General features: G+C 40.0%; 1 protein-coding gene and 1 long non-coding RNA gene across 5 annotated transcripts; one reads left to right on the top strand and one right to left on the bottom strand.

The window, feature by feature from the left end:
* Positions 1–1,325: 1,325 nt before the first annotated feature.
* Positions 1,326–19,646, bottom strand: SMPD4 (sphingomyelin phosphodiesterase 4). Of its 4 annotated transcripts, none has more exons than XM_075167882.1 (19): positions 19,430–19,646; positions 19,055–19,141; positions 18,430–18,572; positions 18,204–18,279; positions 17,226–17,334; positions 16,559–16,611; positions 15,825–15,976; positions 14,349–14,481; positions 13,631–13,702; positions 9,997–10,086; positions 7,316–7,461; positions 6,754–6,844; positions 5,659–5,759; positions 5,196–5,359; positions 4,279–4,484; positions 3,477–3,710; positions 2,582–2,713; positions 2,287–2,415; positions 1,326–1,811 (listed from the first exon to the last, which is right to left on the bottom strand). In XM_075167882.1, exons 1-19 carry the CDS (start codon positions 19,466–19,468, stop codon positions 1,482–1,484), a joined length of 2,487 nt encoding a protein of 828 aa, XP_075023983.1. In that variant the 5' UTR covers positions 19,469–19,646; the 3' UTR covers positions 1,326–1,481. The 4 variants fall into 4 exon arrangements, with proteins under 4 accessions (XP_075023983.1, XP_075023985.1, XP_075023984.1 ...); XM_075167884.1 differs by having other exon boundaries at positions 4,279–4,370; positions 19,430–19,621; XM_075167883.1 differs by lacking the exon at positions 9,997–10,086 and having other exon boundaries at positions 19,430–19,623.
* LOC142090267 (uncharacterized) lies at positions 7,460–14,906 on the top strand. Its single transcript, XR_012676485.1, has 3 exons — positions 7,460–8,408; positions 11,351–12,639; positions 14,223–14,906. It is a non-coding gene; the product is annotated as an uncharacterized LOC142090267 (long non-coding RNA).
* Positions 19,647–21,653: the final 2,007 nt, after the last annotated feature.

Genomic DNA, 21,653 nt, shown 5'->3' with positions numbered 1-21,653 from the left:
CCCGCATCCAATAGAGGATGGAGATTCTCCTTGGCTCTCCTTTTGTCATTAACATACTTATAAAAGCATTTTTTGTTGTCTCTCACGACAGTAGCCAGGTTGAGTTCTAGCCGGGCTTTTGCCTTTCTAATTTCCTCTTTGCACGACCTAATGAGATCCCTGAACTCTTCCTGAGTTGCCTGCCCCTTCTTCCACAAGTGATAAACTCTCCTTTTTTTCCTGAGTCCCAGCCAGAGCTTAATTAATTATGAGTTTAATTAATAATGAGATTAATGAAGATCTGTAATAAAGTGGGAAAATACATACATTTTGTAAAAATAGTGTCATTTAAGGAAGCACAGAGAATGACAGCTGCTGCTGGGGAGGTAGAGCTTTGCTCGGCTTGCTGCTCACCCACCACTGCAAGGCCCCTTGGCCTGCCCCAGGGCCTTTACAGCAGCTGCAGCTTCGGGGTGGTGGGTGCGGGGCTCTGGGCAGCTCCCTCACCCTGTCCCAGTGGCATCGGCTGGGCAGCCCTGGCCGAGGCAGCAGTGCGGCAGCGCTGGACAGCGATGGAGCCAACCTGCACAGCATTTAACCAGTCCTGAGTCAGATGAATGCGTTAAATGCACATGTCTGGGTGCTCTCCTATTTTTTAGTAAATGATACCTCTCCTGTCTCACTGCTGTGCAGAGTCCTTAATGCTTTACAGGAGTATTGCTGCTGCAGCACAGCTGCTTCAGATGGGAACCAATGGATTCCTTAAGCATTGATGGAACAAAAAAGGATTTCTTGCCCTTTTTGTGTCAGGAGAGAGGACCACAAAGTATTTGTTGAACTCCAAGAAAGGAATGCTCCTATCTGCTGACCAAAACTGCCAGGTTAGAGGGGAAACGGCAGTAACTTGCTTGTAAAAACAGAAGTGTTAATACCCCATTGAGCACAGTAGCTCTGGAAGAGATGCAAACACATGGAGAAGTGGTTTATGGAGGCAGAAGTTGGGTTGGGGAGGCCTCAGGCAGGGAAAAGGAGGTTTAAGCTCAACACTGGGTTGTGAGATGCCCCTTTTGCTGCCTTGACCCATCTTCTGTTGTTTTTTTTCCTGTCAGTGCAACTTCCTATAAATTTCTTAGTGCGCTGCCATTTCTGTTGCCCTTGTAACTGCTCTGCCTGTAAGCATAATGAGTCAGTCCTGCAGCTAATTCTTGCTTTAGAACAGTGTAAGAGGCTTCAATGCAGTTATTGCTGAATCAAAAATGTGTCTACACATGGCACAGTTCATTTCAGTATTGTAAATACTGACGGCTCATTCTTCCCACCCTCAAAAAAAGATGACATTTACTAGATTCCATAGGAATGCTTTTATAAAAATAAAATTTACATTATCTCCACTCCACAAGACCACATCATTGTTTATAAAACTCAATTAACTTTAATATTAAAAAATACTTTAGTCATTGAATCCCAGGCTCATCCTTAAAACATTTATTTTTACAAGGAAATTAGTGTTCATGTGGTTTCCATCCTTCTTCAGAGAAAAAAGTCATTATTACAGCATAAAGAAAATATCCAATCAGGATAATGAATGTGCAGCCCACTGGCCCAATGTAAAACCAGGATGCAATAAAGTAGATCATCAGCAAAGAAATGAGGGTCCTGTAGCTAGCCAGAAACCTCAGACTGATTCTTGGTCCCCAGTTCTGGCTTGTTCTGTCCTTTACCATGGGACTATACCTGATTTTCTGTATGAGGTGGGGGTTGGTAAGATGATAGCGACAAAGTCTGCCAACAAAATCTTCCCTGGAGCAAAGCACATCCATCTGATCAGCAAACTGAGGTAAGAAAAGTTTAAACATTAGTATTCTACTGCAACTACTGTCATAAAGTAAGTATAACTTATTTTACAATTTTCTTCATTTATAGGATAAGGATTATAGGAAATAAAGGAAAAAAAAATCAAAATGCACTTTTAAATAGTAGAACTGCTTTAGGACCATCTTGCCTTGTATCTATCATACCTATAGGAAGAAAAGGCTTTGCTTTTCCTGTTTTAGAAACATTCATTCTAAATGATATTCCCTTTGTTCATCAAGCATAAAGAATACATTTAAAATGTTATTTATTAATGTTTTGTGTAGGAAAAGCAGAACTATAGGTAGAGAAGCAGGCTTGATACTATTAGGAAATACCCATCTAGACCACAATAAAGAAGACAGAGCAAGAATAAGCAGTGTCATATACGTGCAGGTGTAGTGAAGAACAGGAATTTGCAATGGAAAATATAAAAGGAGGCAATGCTGTACTTACCCTTTCATTAAGCACTGAGGATAAACGAAATAGGAGGCGGACAAGAGTGGCATTTTCGTAGCTTCGGATGGGCTGAAGCTCAGTATCTCCTTGATACTGCACCTCAAATCTACGTAAGCCGTTTATGATCTATAAACAGGAAAATAAACCCCTTATCTTGTAGCTCCCATCTGAAACGCCTTTATACAGGTACCTCTCTTAGCCCCAGATAAATTGCATTTCTCTTGATTTAGAAGGACAACTCGTTTTTTCAAGAACAATCTAGGGTAGTGATACGGAATCTTTCTTCTCTCACCTGGTACCTGCCAAGGGGTGTAAGAATGAGCCCATCCTCACTTTCAATGCAGTCTGGAAGCTGTTTTTTTCCATTCTCGTCTTGAGCTGTCCCACACTTCATCATCATCTGGGTCAGTTGGGCTTCATTCAGCTACTCAAGAATAACACAGTTCTAAAGCATGTGTTTGACCTACCCCCTTCTGTTTCATTTATTTCTCCCTTCACAAACTCCTTAGCAGTGGAAGCCTTTGACAGCCAGCAGAGATACCAAGAACTGCTTAATAGTACCTCAGTTAGACATTAAAAGGAGATAAAAGTCTCCAGATTTCTTGTCTGTGCTCATCAAATCCAAGAGAGGTGTTCTGTTTTGTATGTCCCTTATTCCTTGAGAGCTGTCAAATAGCTGTCTTCTCCTAGGTCAATTCCGTATGAGGGAGTGTGGCTGAGAGAAATTAATCTGTTAAGTTTAACCAGAGAAACAGACCACTTCCAGTTTGTCCATTCATCTATAGCTGCAGTTGTATGTTGTATTTTTATAGCTCTTTATGTTTAGAAGATATTGGACTGTTTTTAAAATTTAAGCCATGCCTTGCTTGTTTGTAAACATGAGAACAGGCAAAAGTAGAGAGACAGGTTTGTTATAAACTATACAGTCCAAAACAGTGGTCGCTTAAAACAAAGTGGACTTAATATTTAGAAATTAATAGCATCTAGTTCTATCTATGTTGAAAGGGGTTTTGAAATGGTCTGGTAAAGTCAAGCCTAAAAGACGTTTACAACGTACAAAATTTGCTAGAGGGTCTCTGGATGGCTTTGTGACCCCACAAAGTACAAGAGTGATAGAAGTACATTTGAGGAATCCTGACTTCTTCACACTGCCACATAGGGAAAGTTCTTAGAAAGATGTTACGTACCTTAAAGATTTGGCACAAGTATTCCAGTGCTTTCTCTAAATATTCATCTGTTTTTTTGATGCTGTCTTGCCCAATTTCATCAAGGTCATTGCCTGTGTAGGAACCATTCATCTCAGAGGGTGTAAATCTAAACCATGAAAAGAAGGACTGGCTAGCCATTGTCTCTGCAGAATGGTCTGATATGGATTTTGCTGTCTGCTGCGCCTGACAAATTAACTGAGCCAGTTTTAACACCTAAAACAAAAAAAATTAATTGTGTGGGACAAAGATAAGGGACCATTAAGCATCAATACAAGGATAAAACTCTGCCTTGATATCTGGCAGTGAGAGCAAACCCAGCAAACTCACTGTCTTAGCTCACATGGACTTGTGCAAAGACTGTTAGTTGCATTTCCAATAGGGCAAAGGTAGTTCTTTGCTGTTGAAAAATTTAAGAAACTCGAGTGCTTCTCAGGTTTTTCAGCTGCCTTTTTTTTTTTCCTCCTGCTATTTTTATCTGACTTGCTGATGGGTATTAATCAATACAATGTATCAGAAGTTCACAGTAGGCATGTTTGAGAGGAAATACTCCAAGGCAGCAAGTTGTTACATTAACTTCTTATTTAGCAAAGAGCAAGCAGATTTTTACTGCTATGCTGGATTGAGACCCCTCATGTTCCAGAAGTCACCATCAGCAAACTTAAGTATACAGTAGCGCAGGGTGTGAAATTTTCCACTCTTAACTTCACATAATATGGATGCTCAGCATTGAGAAAACACCTGTCAAAGTAAAAAGACAGGTGACAAGAAACGTGTTGCTTACCAAATTCCTGACTTCTGTGCCAAACATTTGTTTATACTGGAAGTCCTGTCCTTCCAGGCTGTAAACATGACTCTTCACCTTAAATGAGGCATCTGTAATAGTTGGAGGCCATGATGAGAAGAAGCTCCCACCAAGTGTGGGGGTCATAAAAAGTCGGTGTTGACGATGGGGAATAACAAGTTCTGGCTCCAGGAATAACTGTTCTCCTAGAGTTTGAGGAAAGTAGTGAAGATGGTTACATAATACTCCTGGTTTTGCCTGGGGAAGGTCTAGCTACATCTTAAGGCTACTAGGCAACTTGCTTTTAAGTAGGCAGGTAGTCCTAGGGGGAAAGAGGCCTTAATCATCTTTTTTTCATTTAATCTTCTCTGCCCACAGCAGAAAATGTCAAAGTGCATTTAAACGCAGACCATACAGACAGCATTTTAAGCCTGTAACTTGTTTTCAACAAAGGCAGTGGAGAATCATGACACTTAAGACACTGATACTTGTCAAATCTTGCCTCTCCCAAATTAACTGTATCCTAATTATCCTGAAGTGCATACATGAATACCTGACTAGCTATTTTGCTAAGTATAGATACCTTTAGAGATATAAGAAGTTTTAATCCTGAGCTAAATAATCAAGCAACATAAGTGTAAGAAATACTAACTTTATTGTAAATACCCAATATTGTGTTCTTTATTCTTTAAAGAAAAAAATTGTGGAATGAAATGTAAATGATGGTGATTAGAAAAGAACTATAGACATATTAAACCAGTACAAACATTAGTGAAGGCACACAGACTTTTAAATGGCAAAATAGCAAGCAAAATGGGAGAGTAAGTTTATTCACCTCAGTGCTTCTAAGGTAAGATGTAGCCATTGAGAAGAAAGATCAAAACAGAACAGCATAAGATGTCAAAATATCCATTTACCTTTCAGGATCATTTCAGCTAGATTGGGCTGAGCAAAGACCTTGGCTACTCGGAACACCATGAGAGCATTTTTTGGACTGACCAAGTCTGTTCGAAGAGCTCTGTTCAGAAATCCTACAAACAGCTTAGTATACATGAGTAGGTTTTCTTGAATGAAGGCAGCCCTGTCAAAGTGAGTAGAGGATTTGTGAGTACAGCCATTTAAATAATTATTATTTTGTCTTCTGCCAAATGAGTCATTAAGGGAATGTTTTATACTACCTCTGGAAAGATGGTCTATTTGCACTGAGACAAAAGAATACTCCTTTCAAAACAAAAGCTTGCGTTGTAACAAATCATCTCTGATCTTATATGAGAAGCTAATTCAGGATGGTGAATGCTTCCTGAAATTCTGCTGGTTTATTCACGATCTGCATAAACTTGAGGTTTGGTTCAGATTACTCACAGTTGCTTTCCTCCTTACCATTTCTCTGACACGCTGCGAAGCAAAGGCTCTGTACTTTGTGGTGGCTTTTCTGGCGCATACCTCCAAGGCTGCAAGTAACTTAACCACATCTCAAGAACCTAAGCAAAATCACACATAAAAACACGTGAGTATCAGTACTTTTTGGAAAGGAAGACACAAAGGGTTTTTTGTTTGTTTTAAACCTAGCGAATATTATCTTAATGACACCTAAAAGTTTTTAGGAATAAAGCTCTCTCTAGTAATCCAAGTATCTTTAAAAAAGAACGGAAAAAGCTAAGTGCATGTTCATTAGGACCAATCTGGATTTTCTGTAATACCCAAATGAGACAGCACTCAAACAGCTACTTCAGAAAAAGAAAACTTAGTTGATGGCTACATTTAAGGTGCATTTAACAGCTCTGATATTGAAGTAAGTAAACAAGATGCTACATTAATACCATTTCAGCTCTCGTCTTCTGCACAGATGTACCCACCACCCTGAGGAAACACAGTGGAGTCCTGAATGCACTGAAGCCAAGAATAGATTTGCCATGGCCTCTGTACACATTTCTTCTGACATTTTGCCTTACATGTGTATCTCAAACACTGCGATATAGCTAAGTATACGTCTAGTGAGGAAGATCTGGCCCTGTTACATTCTGCACTTTTAAACTCCTACATTAATTACCCAGAGTCGTGGTCTGATATATTTCTTTTCCTGCTTGCAGGAGGTAATATTTGCAGTATCTATCACAAATGAATATTACTTTTGTTTATGACCTATTGTATTAGATAAGATATCAAGAAATTAGGACCTATAAGAATGTATCTGTTCTAAGAGTAACACCTACTTCTTTTCAATCAACAGCCATTTTCACTGTCAGGAAAATCAGCCAACAACCTGTAGTAATTCGCACCAAGATCTATTCAGTTTCCTTCTTATGTCTAATGGGCATTCTTTCTCTAACATTAAACGTACATGTTAAATAAAGAATTTCATTGCTCTAGGGGAAAAAAAAAAAAGATTTAAAGACCAAGAAATAGCTGCTAAACAGCAATATCTAATTACTAGTTCTGTTGAGTACAGACTTAGAAAGAGAAGCAGATACATACTGCTCTGAAAGAGGCATCCAGAGGCCAGTGGCCAAAACAGTGCTGAAGAAAGATATAAAGTTTCTCCTGGACAAACCGAGGAATTACAACCCTGCAAACAGATTCACAGACAGTCACATGTATAAACCAGCAGCAAATTTTAAAACGAAAAAACCCAACCCAACCCAACAACCCAACACACTTCCACAAATGCAAATACAGAAAGGACTGACCCAGGCTTGTTCTTTCTTAACTGAAGCTACTTCTGGCCATTGAATTTCAACTGAAATACATAAATATAAAATTCTCCACTAACCTGAGCCAGAATCTTCTGGTAGCATTTTTTTTTCTCTGACTTGTGCCAAGATACAGACTAGTGTAATAGCAAGACATCCCCCCTCCTGAAGCTGCCCCCCACCGTCTAGTGGACGTGAGAAACATAATCCATTAGCTCTCATGTACTTTTAATAACGTACTTCTGTATTTAGCCATCAAAACAACCTAATTCAACCTCTCGGTGAAAGCAGAGCTTTTTCAGGGAAAAGCTCTGCATGTTTCAGAGACAGGCTGCTCATGTACGTACCTTTTAAACTCCTCTAGTGGGCTGGCTGTGTGGGAGTGGGCTGAAGGGGAGAGAGGCTCTGGTTTCAGGCTGTTGCTGAAAGCATGCAGATGTTTCAGAAGCAGTCTTACCACTAGCACGTGCTCTTCAGTGGGCTTAAATGACTCCTAGATTCAAAGCAAAAGACAGGGAGATAATGAGTATCATATGCTAAATGTCCAGGAGATAATTCAGGAAAATTATATTCTCAAATCAGAAATTGAAATACAAGAAATGCTTTCTTCATTCTAGGTTCTTCACCGTAGCTTGGTGCCACCTGATTTTAGACAGAATTGCTCCCCAGGACAAGCTGCATCAATCTTCTGCCATCAGTTCCCTAAGAAACAGTAGCGTATTTTTGATAATGTGATTGTAAGAAAAAAGTATCTACAGTACTCTAATGCATTGAATTTCAAGCTAGCATTGAAGAGCAGAGTAACTTGTAGATTTTGACTTACCCCTTTCTGAAAAAAGAATATTTAGCCTTTCATTACGGTTATAAGTTCATTGCTGCGGACAGCACAACAGATCCTTTGTTTATGCTCTTGGCTGGCTTTACTGAGTTCTCCTTCCTATGCTGGTACTCATCTGCCTTGTAAGAAAGAATAATCCTAGAAAGAGTTACGGTAAGAATAAGAACTACTTCAAGTCCTGTGTGATCCTGTTGCTTCTAGCATCATTATGGGTAGAAGTAGCCTGGGTGGGAGTAGCACAGTGATGTTACTAATAAACGAGTGTATGATATAGCAGGGAGATGAATGAGGTAAAAAAGAGCTAGTTCTCCTGGGTGCCCAGCACCAGACCTGGTCTGCTGCAGAATCTCGGGACAAAGCACGAACTCCTTTGCTACTGTAATCTGCTTTAAGAGTAGTGAAATAATCTCAATCCACTACTGAAGGCAGATTTTAAGGTATTATTTGTATTCTAAGTTTCACAGCTCTCATGTTTCTCAAAAGTTGAGAAGAACGTACACGAAACAAAAGTTACAGCTGCAAGTATAATGGAAGATTTTGGAAGAGTGTATTAGACAACCGCTGCAAGATGTTTCCAGGATGTCAAATACAGCCATGCTGAGGTAAGACGCTGAATGTGACTCTAGGGGACTGGTAGGCATTTTTATACAAAAAGCTTCCACTTCTTAAATCCATTCAACAGTATTTCCAGTGCTGGGAGGGGGAACCGGGTGGGGGAGGGTCTCTCTGTGTGTCCTTTCTCTGCAATGCCTGAGGCAAAACAGATGGGTTTTTACAATCTCTTAAGATTTTTAATACACTGTAAAGTTCACTCCAGGAAAAGATTCAAGGCCTGATGATAGATAGAGTCATGTAGGACAGCCAGATCTGAGACTCTTCTAAGAGAGATGATAACCTGTTACCTAGTTCTAATGAAGGCTGGTCTTACCACCATCCTTACCAGCTCCTGGTAAATCAGCACGTTTTCTACAGTCCTGAGGAGAGTTCATACAAGAAGGTAGAACTCTGAGAAGTTACTTGGTCCTAGGAGTTCAGATCAGGATCTCCAAAAGCAATTAGAGAGGTTAAGTACTCTACTATAGGCCTTGAAAGGGTGTAATTTTAAAAAAATTCTAGGCTCCCCTTGAAGGTACCTTTTGAACTTACAAAACCACCAGTACGACTATTTCAATACATAATTTCAGGTGATGATATTAGTTTTTTCACTTAGCAATTCTTACAATTTCCTCTTAGCCTGGATCAGCACAATTACAAACATTATTGGTTTAGAAAGTATTTTTCCTCACAAGTGTTTTTGTTGTCAAACGTTAGCTTACAGGATGGATGTATGCCATTCTTTTCATAACACAGTAATTAGATAAATATAATAGTAAAAAAGATTTAAAGAAAAGTAGTAGTTCCTGTTTTCCTTTCTAAGGAGTACCTTGAGATTTCATAGCACTTTATAAGAAAAATAAAGGATTAAACAACAGGAAAATTCCACGTAGTGCTAAAGAGCTTTATAGTATAATAAGAGCTTTATAGTACATGGGCTTAGCCCTCCCCTTTCCCACAATGAAGACCCAATGAATAAAGGGCTGAAGTAGGGAAAGAGGAATCAACAATCTGTTCCAACAGGAATGTTTTTGCATGCACATCTCCTGAACAATCTGCAAACGTGCCAGTCGTGTGTTTCTGCAAAACTGGACAATCAAGTTCACATTGCCACTACTAATTTAATACTACTCAATGACATTTCACTGGCTAAAAAACCCTAGATGTTACCTACATTAATTTTAGGCGTCAGCCTTGCAAATTCTGATCTTCTCTTCCATGCAAGGTTTGCTTAAATGACTAGTGTGTGAGGGGCAGAAATCTGCCATTGGTGAAGCCAGTTTTGGTGTCAAAAAATGTCAGCATAGCTGGTAAGCCTCTTTCTACAATGCATTACAAGAATGCATCCCTAAAAATGAAGCTCCCAATTAGTCCTCATAATGTGCTAGATTTTAACTATTTTCTCCATGACCTTTGCTAATACCTCTCAGTATCTGTTTTCACTGAAAATTCAGTAAATCTCAATGCAGTGTTCTCAATCAAGTTGTAAAACCACACCTTAGCAGAAAAGGCTGCTGTACAGCACCAATACGCTTTGCAGATTATATGACGGAACAAGATTTTTAAAAAGGAAACAAAATGAAAAGATGATAATACTTGGTATGCGTGGAGGGCCTGGTAGCTGGATTGGGCAGGACTACCGTGGTGTTTACTGGAGATACTGAGTCGGTAGTGGAGAACCTCCAGCTGAGACAACAGAAACAAAAAGGAAGGGGGGGAGGGAAAAAAGGAGAGAAGAGAGCAAGAGAAAAAAAAAGTGAGAATGAGCCCAAGGAAGAAGGGTGGGGGGAAAAAATGAACATCACAAATACAGTCAGGGACAACATATCACAATAACAACTGCAGCCACAGTATCCTCTTCTTTCTGGTGTTTAGTAGATTGATTCCACAGTATTTCATACTCTTTATCACTTGAAAATACAACTGGGAGCAGCTGTCAAAAAAGTACAGCTGTAAGTGGCTGTGGCTGTTCTCTTTGCTACCCTCAGAGCAAGTACTGGTAGGGGATACGGAGCTTTTGCCAAATAAACTTCCCATTTCGGAAGTTAACTGAACTGCAGCGACAAGGATTTACACACTGCTACAGTGTTTTATGAAATAATGGAGTAAAAGCGTTCAATATTCTGCAAGCCTTTTTAATACTATTTTGAAAACTCTGTCATTTCTTCCTGTGCTGCTAGAGAAGCAGGGTTTGTATACTGGGAAGAAACTCAAACTGATGCTTTCTTCTTCCCAAGGAACAGGAAGAAAAAAGTTTGGCTTTTTATAATCACCGTGAGCCTGTCCAGTAAGTTTCCAGTTTGGAGAAATCCTCTGTCTTCTCTTTCTATTTAAAGGCCATTTGGGAAGGCTGCAGGTCTTGTGAATTTTCTCAGAAGAGGAAATTACTCTTACTATTAGGGAAACATCACGTGTTAGGCAAAAGACATACCTGACAAACAGTGTTATATGCTGATGCAAAAGGCATCTTGCCTTAACACTGAAATCTCTGCAAGCCTCAGCCAGATTCCTCCTTTGATGAGTAAGGTAAAGAGTATTTTTTGACAATGTGATGGTGAAGAGGATACTGTAGCTACAGTGACACACAAGTATGAAATTAATGAAAAAACATAAAACAAAAAATGTACACTACACAGATCCCAATGACTATTGTCAGGCATCTAAACTAACTCTCCAGATCACACCTCTGCTGTCTTTGAACAGCCCCCACCCAATCTCCTCTAGTGCCAGTTTGGTATCTTTTGGTTTTACACTCTTAGAATGGTCGGATTGTTACTGGAAGCTCCCCAACAGCTCAATCACATCGTCTGCTTCATAATCTCCTACCACAGGAATCAGCAAGAACCTGTAGTCTAATGGGTGTTCCGCATGCAGTGCTGGGGTCTGTGGCACCTGGCATTGGAAGGTCAGGAAGCATACATAAAGTTTTAACAAACAACTTCTTTTTAAGGGCTCGTTGTGATTACAGCAGAAGAGAATAGGAAAAGAGATGCTGCACGCTTGGGCTCTGGATCATCCGAGAAAGAAAAAGCAAATAGACAATGTAAAAGAATGGGAAAATAGTTGAATTAATGCGGAAAACAGCATAGCAAATAGTGCCAACCTCAGGTTCACACCAGATCCAGAAAGAATTCAAAGCAGTAAAGTAGAATAGTAGTACATCTTCTCAAAAGAAATTATTTACTATTCATTCCCATTCCACCGCCTTCTACTTGTAAAGAGAAGTCTGTGATGACATTAACAAGATTTAAGGAAAACCTATCATTCCTTGAGGCACTTCACAGGAAAGTTACATATCTGGGATCTGGCTTGGCCCATCAAAACAAACAGGTCTGGGTGCTGGACAAAGAAAGAGCAAGTTCTGTGGAACCTCATCCCTCCTTCCAATACAGGTACGTAGCCATTTCAAGTCACTGATGGTCAAACAGGTCTAGATCCAAGGATGAATGATCACTAATTACCCCTCCTTCCAAACACACAGAAGGCTAAATGGAATCAAGTGAACCTGCATAATTATTAATAATTTTAAGAATAAGATTTACGGTGATCTTGGGTTTCCAGTCAAGCCCTTTAACCCTTATGTTAAAACAAAACTTGCATTTCTGTATATTCTACTTCCTCATTTGAGGAACTACAAAGCAGACTGTTCTCCTTCAGCCCACCCTGAGACCAGTCTACAAAGCTTAGTTTAAGCATCACAGGCTTACGAACAGTCCTGTCCCCAGCTGATCTGGAACCTTTCCTCAGTCCTGCAGGAGGGATCCTTTGTCCATTTATGGATGTCATGGGGAATTCCAGTCCCCTATTCAGGTGTTCTTATGCCCAAAGAGTGAAGACTTCCTTTTTTACATGCCCATGATTACTTCCCATCAAAGATGAAACTAAAATACCATTCAGGGAGTTATGGCCTCAAGTTGTGGCTCAACACACCTTGTGGAGGATCCTGAAGTGATGATTTCAGAGAACTTTAAGCTCTACTTAGGCCCTATTCCACCATGACAGTGACAGTCATTGTCTATAACTGCTGCTCCCTAGTGTTAGAAGAGAGCATCTGAAATACAGAGGGTGAACAGAGGAGAGAAGTTTAAAGCAATCATTATTTCTGGCCTAAGCACAGCGCTTGATGCACAGAGACTGGACAGACAGACAGACCAAAGGTACTTCAAGCAAAGCCTTTCCATCACAGGTGCACAGCCATGCTGCTGGGAGTCCCAAGTGGAGACTTTGCAACATTAGTGAGTTTGCATTTTGATCTCAGCTTTAAGAATAAAAGACAAAACACATCACACTTCAGCTCTCAAATGTTTTTCCCTAGCAAAATATAAATATGTTTGTTATTTTATAGCCTGTGGAGTGAAGGATCAGAATTTCTCAGTCAATCAACTCTCATACTGCTCTTTTACACAGGAATAAATCCTGAGTAGCTTTTATATTTCTCTCCCCTTCTATGAAAGTCCCACTGTGACCCAGAGGGAATTCAGAGGATCAACATTTTCTCCTTCAAATTCCCTTTACGTTTATGCCTTTGATCTTAGTCTCTGCAACACTTACTTAGTTTTTACATGCAGTAGTTTGTTACTGAACAGGCCACCACAAACTGCTTAAAACAGTGTATTATCTGAGCAAGAGCTTCTGTAAGACATTCTGAACTCTGTAGCTACAAATTGCTTCCGACACCATTACGGAAGCATATTTTGGACTATGAAACAACAAAAATGGCTTACTCACTTAACAATGAAGGACAGTTTAGTAAGATTTCCTTTTTAAATTTGGATTTATGCTAAAAAATGGTTATGGATCTTAGAAATTACTAATTGGTATTTCAGTATCAGTTGCTATCACTGCTGGAAATCAACTTTAGCGATTTTTAGCAGCCATGTTGCCCCAATGGTATTTAACACTACGGTTTTATAGTGGCATCTTCCTCGACATTAGTAGTTTGATTATTGGTGTTCAGATTGTTGTGACCATCCCACAAACTTGTCTTTTACAAAAAACAAAACAAAAACAACACAACTTCTGCAATGAAGGCAAATCTGGATGACACACTTATTCACAACATTCTTCATAACTGGATTAGCAATTTTGACACACTCATGTACATATTCTGATAAGTTATTTCTTTCCTTTGGACCAATATAGCAAAAATTTCTCCACAAAATAAGAGATTTACCCCAAGATAAGAGGTCAACTATCAGATGACACTCATGAATGAAGTACAAACTATTACCTTGACATGAGGGGACTGCATTTTCTGATACATTTCCAGTGAATAATGATGAAGCCACATTTCAACAAAGATCTGCAAAACAAATATTTTCTCAGCTAGGGAAAGAGAAATAATCCAGGACTTGCCAGTCACAAGCTAGGTATAAGGGAAGACCATAGTATGAAATCTGAAAAATTAAGCTGTACTTGTAAATAGACAGGCACCTATTCAGAGATGTTTCAGGTTATCATCATGTCAGTGCAAATGACTGAGCTGCTATACTGTTAGCACCTGCTAAGCATCAATAATTCAGTTCAGCAAGATGGTAGGAACTTGTTTCAGAACAACTGTTAAGTCCAGATTCTCCTTTCACTTCCCTTGATGGTGAACAAAACCAACTTTTCTGTGCTCAACCTTTGCTTAGAGTATAGAATTGATGTAAGATTAAAAAAAAAAAAAAAGAGAAAAAAATCAGGTTTAGAAACTTTTCTGGAAAAAATTACTCAAATGCTTGAGATCAGTTGTTAGATACGCAATCTAAAACAAAAGATATTAAGTGCCTTTCTAAATTACAACTTAACAGTTTCACAGTGGTTCTTTGTTTCACTAACAGAAAACAACAGCTGCTCAATTCCAAAAACAAGCTAAAGCTAAGACTCTCTCTGGTTTAAAAAGAAGAGATTCCTCAGTTAGCAGCAAGAAATGTTGTGAGGTGTTTTCTTCCTTAAATCCAACTTACCTGAAGCAGCGTTTCTGACCTCCAGATCTCCTGGGAAGCTGGGTCAGCATTCACAGAAGGCTGATGGGCAATGTGCCGTTTCAGCAAGCTGGTGTGATGCATGCCGTAGGAAGTGAAAGGTACTGCTGGAGACCTTTAAAAACAAATGAATGGAAATCCTGAAATCAGTAAGCCTCAGTACAGGGAAATATGTCATTGCTTTTCATCACCAGTTTATAAACTGGAAAACAGTCTTTAAGAAGTAAAGCTGCATAGTTGATTACACATTTCAAACTTCTGCAAGGTGTTATAATTACTAGTCACTTTAACTACAAACACTACATCACTATTCATACTGCATTGAACCAGCTTTACACAGACCTGATGTTATGTTCAATAATTCATGGTTTTTTACTTACTCCTATTCAGTTTGTTTTCTTTCACTCTGCCTTCCATATTCCTAATTCACCTGATCTGTATTTTCCTAGGTTTTTGCTAAGGGTCAACAGACCATGGAAATCAATATTTGAAATGTATTTAAAATGCAGTTATATAAAATACAACGGCTATGTATTTTTACATTTGTATAAAATTGCTAATATTGATAACATTTTATAAATTCGAGTAGCAAAACCAGTTTTGAAAACATGGACTTTCACACACTTAGCCATTACAAAGAACAAAGGACCTGGTGCTTGTACTGGAGAATTTTCACTTCAACTTTGTGAATTTGTTTTTATGCCATTATTACGTAGACATATAGAACTTCAGTAAGCGGTCAAAAAATCTTTCATCATCTTCCTTCCAGTTGTGGTTAAATAGCTTGATCTATTACCACGCAAAAAGTCACTTGAAATGCAGTCACTCATTATATTGATTTGATTACTAATGTGTGTCTTGGCTTTTTATATGAGGAAGTTAGGAACTAAGAAACCTATGAGCACTACCAGTCTGCAACAAAGCCACAAACATGGTCCTGACACAGCAATTTCCAAAAACTGCAAAATAGGTAACGGGAGCGTTAAACACTTAAGGATGGCAACCTCACAACTGAAACAAATGACCAACTGCCAAGTTCTCCGGCTTTATAGCAACATTAATGAAAGATGCAAGTTTCCAACAGTGGTTATCACCAGTGCCATCTTTACCACATACCATACGTATCTGAAGATAGTAAAAACTACTGTCAAGTAGAGTCATATCTGTCCTACTCCAGTTGCAGGGCACACAACACAACTGGAGTTGCTGAACTGATGAATTTTTGTTGCTTGTACATGCCTTTTCTGCTCCAATAATAGCTACCTTTCAGACTTTCAAATGAAAGCTGTATGGTAAAATTAAGTGAACGTAAATCTATTTAATTTTTGTAATTATATAATAAGTACATACAGATCATAAAGAGCAGAGGTGTTTTCTACTTGTTAGAGATTTCATTCCAACAAGCCATATTTTGTAAGCGCTGTTCCAACAATTTGCCTCTGGCACTGTAGTCATTACCTGGGAGTGGGGGAAGGAATGGCTCCCCCAGGATTTGAAGAAGGTGGAGGAAGGACACTTCCTTCTGTGGGTAGGAAACACTTCAGGTATGTGTCCACCAAGATGAAATAAGCACTGTTGGAAGGGCTGACGTGATGGGTGACGGGCGAGTTCTGAAACAGACACACAGGATATACCTGGAGTTATATACTGTTACTTCAAGCCATTGCTAGGGAGCGTGTGCTACACAGCCAGACCCATTTAGTATAAATAAGCAGAAGCCCAGTATGAAGGGTGAATTGACAACAAAGACGCTTTGGAGCAAAGGTAAAGTAACTAACTGGAAGAGAACTGTTGCTGTAGTAGTGAATGTAAACAAGTATGAGAAGAGCGCAGTGTTATATAGCACAGGTAACAATAGGAAGAGAAACAAAATAACCAGACACCATAGTACAACGCTGTGGTTATGACTGTATAAATGGTGCTATTGGATAGAGAGGTAGGAAACCCATTTGGAATCCATTGCCTGCTCTGTGTTGGCATGTTGTTGGACAGAGTGCTTACTGGTATATCTAAGGTGGGTATTTTGTTTATTATCCAGTCTTACATGATCAACTGAACCAAAGCAATAACAAATTCTAAAAGTACAGATAAAACTGCTGTTAATTTAGCTGGACAGCATCTCAGCAGGCTCTTAAAGCATTGTGAAGAAAGGCTAATACTATTTCAAGGGAAAAATTGCGAAAGGTACTTACCTTCTGTGTAATCAAACTAATTGCAAAGTAAAACATGTAATATTCAAATGGATCTGGAAGAACAGAGTCAAGGATCAGATAATAAAAAACAGGTACAGCTGTTAGATATCTGGGGATGCTGACTAGACATTAAATGTTTGTTTTGCCAATGCTAAATTAACTTGCTAGAGCTTAACAGCAAATTCAGCTTTGCCTTCTTGCTTTCCAAATGACACAAACATTGGGAATTGAGGTTGTCTCTATGTGGCAAGGTGTGTCTGCATTACTCGTCTTAGCACATTTGTCTGTCTCAAACTGAAACCACTGCAGCTGCAGCTAGACTGCTTCCGACGAGTACACTAGCTGCAAAATTAACATGCCCTTTTTCTATCTTATTACATAAACTATGAGTAATTACAAAAACAAAAATTGTGAAATACAGGCTCTACTGAAATCACTGGGAATTTTGTTGTTGACTTGAATAAGGCCAGAAATTCCCCCACAAGGGTTTATATGAAGAGGACAAATTTATTTTTCATTGGAATCTAAACATTTCTAATCAGCCCAAACTCTTCAGCACAACAGTGATTTACTATAGACACAAAATAAATATACAACAGAAATGCTTCATAATCTCTCAGGTTTAGACATTTAAAATGAATTAAATATTCAACTGTTAAAAGGATACTAAGAGCCAAATTCAAACCTAAACCACCAGATGAAGGAAACTGGACTTTGTTGTGGTATAAAGAGCATTCAGGTAGGACTTGCTCTTGTATTGAAGCCTTCACGGGGCCCTGAAAGACAGAGTAATGAAATATTAATCAGGCTACTCAGCATACTTGCAGAGTATGTTTTCAGATAGTGAAGTTCTGCTGCATTCCAGCATTCTGGGATCATATCTACATTCAGCTCAGTGGGATTTTACTGCATTGCAGTAGTTCCTTGTGCAAATGCATACTCTTTAGATAACTGCCAAACTTTCACTGAAAATGAGTATTCAGTATAAGAATAAAAATGAGCCTTCACCAAGACTTTTCCAATTGGAGTGGGAGCAGCAGAAGACTGGTGTTTGCCTGATGGCTGATGGTTTTGTTAGGGTAACTGAGCTGTGGACCAGTAATTACTATATACTTAAATGATGTTTCCTTTTGTTAAAGACTGTAGAATGATCTGAATCCACTTCTAGATAGCAGGTAGCTAGTAGCAATGGCAGAAACATAGTGAAAGAACTCTGCAGATAAACATTTTTGTTTGAAATGTCATACTTCACATCCAGGATAGCAGTTAGTCTTCAAACACATGGGCAACAAAGCGCAGCTAGGGAAGGCACTGCTCTGTGATGAGCTTGGAAAACTATTTTCAAACCTGCAACTACTGGTAACCAAGATAAAGCAAACGACTTTCTCTGGGGACAGGATAAGAATCACAATGCAGCTTTCTTGGCTGAATAGCACAAATATCTAGCTACCACCACCTCCTACAAAGTTTATGGCTGGGAACTCTCCTCCTCTAGCAACCATTTAAAGAAATGTTTATGCTCTAAACCTGAAGCACTGAGGCTATACCTTAGCCTATATTGAACCGTATGTATAAGGTGCGTGCAAAGTTCCAATAGCTGCAACAACAACTACATTCTCTTCTTACAAATTTTTCAATTACTCACTGGAAGATATGAGACTGGGAAATCATATCTGTACTCTTCTGCTTGGAGTTTGTAAACCAGCTTCATCATTGGGCCGCTGCAAACAAGCATCAGAAAGAAAATCCATGGTAAGTACCCTCTCCTGTCTCACTTTTCTGAACTTACATTTGCACAACGGATAAAGGTCAAACACTGGTTATTTGTTCACCATACCTTTTTTAATCTGTGCTGAAATGAATGAGTTTACCTGGGATCAAGGAAATCCAAAGCCACAGAATATTCAGTAGGATTTGTTCTTCCTTGCAAACAGCGAAGATTCCAGCCTACGATGATGCCATCCAGGCTACCAAAAATGCTCTCCACCAGCCATGGGAAGATGCCATGTAGTTCCTTTACGGAAAACAGACACAAATAGTTAACGTTGAGCAATTTCTATTGCAAGTACTAGAATGCACAAAGATACTGTCTGCCAGCTATTTATGACTGTTTCCAGACTATCACTGGGCAGAGCTTCCATTCAAAAGAATGTGTTATAATATGGCAATTAGAGGAAATCTATCCTGATTTCTGATCCTACTAAAGTTCCAATGATACTCATCAGCATCACACGCCATTTGTTACATTTTAAAAACTAGTTTTCCTCACAAATTGAGGCTGAAAGGTATTAATGAAGTGCAGTCAACTGAAACAATCTTTTAATGACTAGAAAAGGTTTTTAACTCTTGGGAAACACTGGATTCCCACTGTTTCACCTGGGGTCCTCAAAACTCTTGATAAGAGAAATAGGAACAAAGAAAACAGTAATATGAAAAAAGCAAATTCCCCTGAAATATGCCGGGCAGCGAGTTTCTGAAAAGGCAGCGACTGCTCACCTTGGCGGGAAACTCCTCAATGACCGTCTCCAGATCGTGGCACCTCTGAACAAACGGTTTGTTTATGCAATCTGCCTTCAAAGTGGCCTGTTACAAATCATAAGGGAAATCAGATGACCGTTGCCACAAAGAACAATATTTATCACGGCCATGACGTAGAAACCCTCTAATTACGCCGATCCTCCGGTACAGCATTTCTACCGATATGGCTGAAGTTACACTGACCGACCTTATAACTTCACAGGCACATTACAAAGCTGATAGTTAACCAGAAACCGCAAGTCCAACCGAAGCGGGACGGCCCGCGCCGCTCGGCACGGCCCCGCGGGCTCGGCGTGGCGCCTCCCCGGTGACCGCCCGCCGCTCCCCACCCACCAGCAGGAAGCTGGGCTGCTGCAGGTGCGGGCCGGCCATGCCGCCTCTCCCCGCGACCGGTGGGCCGCGTGTTTCCGGGCCGCGCTGCAGGAAGAGGGGCGGAAGCGGCCGTTAACGCTTCCCGGCCGGACCGCGGCGCCGGCCCCGTCCCGGCCACCACCTCCCGCGCTCGGCGCCGGCGCGGCCCTTCTGCGTCACCACTCTCGCCCGGCGCGCCGCGGTGACGCCAACCCCTCGCTGCCTCCGCGCCTCGCGGAGAGGAACGTGCCGCTGTTGCCATGGTGATGGCCCCAGCTCGGTTCCGCCTCCAACATGGCGGCGCTGAGGGAGGGCCCTGCCCCGGCCTGCGGGGTGGCCGTGGCCTGAGTGGCTTTCAGTCCCTTCCCGAGAATCCATGTGGTTTGTGGAGGGCTCCGGGGGGCTCTGGGGGTTTCTTTTCCGGACATATCTGGAGGGCTGTTAAAAATGAACGGTATCGCAAGACAAAAGGGACTGCGGTCAGACAAGCCCACAGCGTCTTGGGGTTTGGTGGTGTTGAAGCTGAAGCCCTCATTTGCTCAGATATTGGTGTTTGGAGAGAGCATCTTGTGAGCAAATGAAAAGCAGCGTGAACAAATACAGACTTCACTGCTAATACATACTTCCTGACTGTTCAAAAGGACAGTTTTCATCCAGACTATGGCGGCATTTAAAAACGGTGTAGTAGAAAAACATCACAATACTGTGGAGGAAAAGTAGGAGTTTTTAAATAGATCTGTATTAACTGGCCAGAAAACTACATCAGAAAATGAGGCAGTTATGACATCAGACTCTTAGAAATGAGAACTGCATACATCAGCTGAGCGATAGGAAACGGTAATTACACATTTCAGGTTAAGAGAATTGATAAAAGAAGCTGAAGTCACCAGGAAGATTACATGGTTATAGAGGTAAGGATAATCACTTCTTAGTGTATAAGGAGAACGAAAGAAATCCTTGTGATGGTAACATCCCACTGGTAGATAGACAAAATTAAAATTGCTAATAATGCAGAAGAGTGTTTGATACATGCTTATGATTCATATTTAGAAGGAAGCAAGATGATATGTTTAACTGCAAAGCCCCAGTAATTTGTGTGCAAGAAAAATAGATGGGCAGAAAAACTATCTGCTGCTCATTTTTTAAAACATTGGGAATTTTGGGGAAATTCCATAAATACTCATGTTGTGCCAGTATTCAGAGAGAATTCCAGTCAGAGGTCTAGAAAAGAATAATTAATTTTATGAGATACCAAAGTCAGCTATATAGTTAACATATAATTAACACCAGTAAACATGATGACAGAAAATAATCCTGCTCAGACAAGTTTGGTTTTGTTTGTTACAAGATTTACAGATTTTGTCAGGAAAGATCACTGTGGGTAAAATGTAGATTTTCTTGATCATTTTGATTGTTTTATGCGAGGAGGTTCAAGAACAGTTGAGTGAAATGGTCTGGTTTAGGTTGTGTAGGAGGTCAAACAAAATGATGTGGCCTCAACTCCACTGCCATCATTAACATTGAAACAAAGCGTAAAAATTGTGTTAGAGAGAACAACAGGGGAATTCCTTTTGTAACGTCAGCTCTGACCCTGCAAGGTGACTTTATTCATCCAGTTTAATAGGATTATTTACCAGTGTAAAATGATTCAATATTTACATAAATGTTTACAGGATCAAAATTTAAAATGGTACATTATTTCTTGGTATTGACATGTGCTTCCACTCCAACGTGCTTTTCCCAAACTGGATCTCAAAACTGGTTTTTTATCTTGGTGGTGAGTAAGAGGAGGGAAGGCAGCAGCTCCAGTGGCAGTAGGGCAATCCAGTTCCTGACTACTGAAAAGACAAATTAACAGCTTTTCAGACAGCCCCATTTGGAATTCTGCCAGGCAATTCATTTGCTTATTCCTTTCCTTTTTTATATTACGTATGATTTTTTTTTTAAACAAATGTCCAATATTTTGAATATAGCAAGCTGGTAACAGATGACAGAAGAGTTCTTTAACTCTTGCAAAAGTGTGATCGAATAGAACTGTTTGAGCTATATTTGCTGAGATGCATATACGTATTTGAAATGCATGTCCTGGGAGGGATGCTGGCCATGTTTTAAAAGCGCATTTGCAGATGGAGACTGTCTCTGGCTGTGAGTGAACACTTTTCTTTGAAGGGTCAGTCCCTCCTCCAGGTGGGGATAAAGAGCTATT

The sequence above is a fragment of the Calonectris borealis genome, chromosome 18, assembly GCF_964195595.1.
Source record: "Calonectris borealis chromosome 18, bCalBor7.hap1.2, whole genome shotgun sequence".
Taxonomy (NCBI): domain Eukaryota; kingdom Metazoa; phylum Chordata; class Aves; order Procellariiformes; family Procellariidae; genus Calonectris; species Calonectris borealis.
Note: the sequence above shows the minus strand (reverse complement) of the source record. Positions and strands in the feature narration are given on the sequence as shown.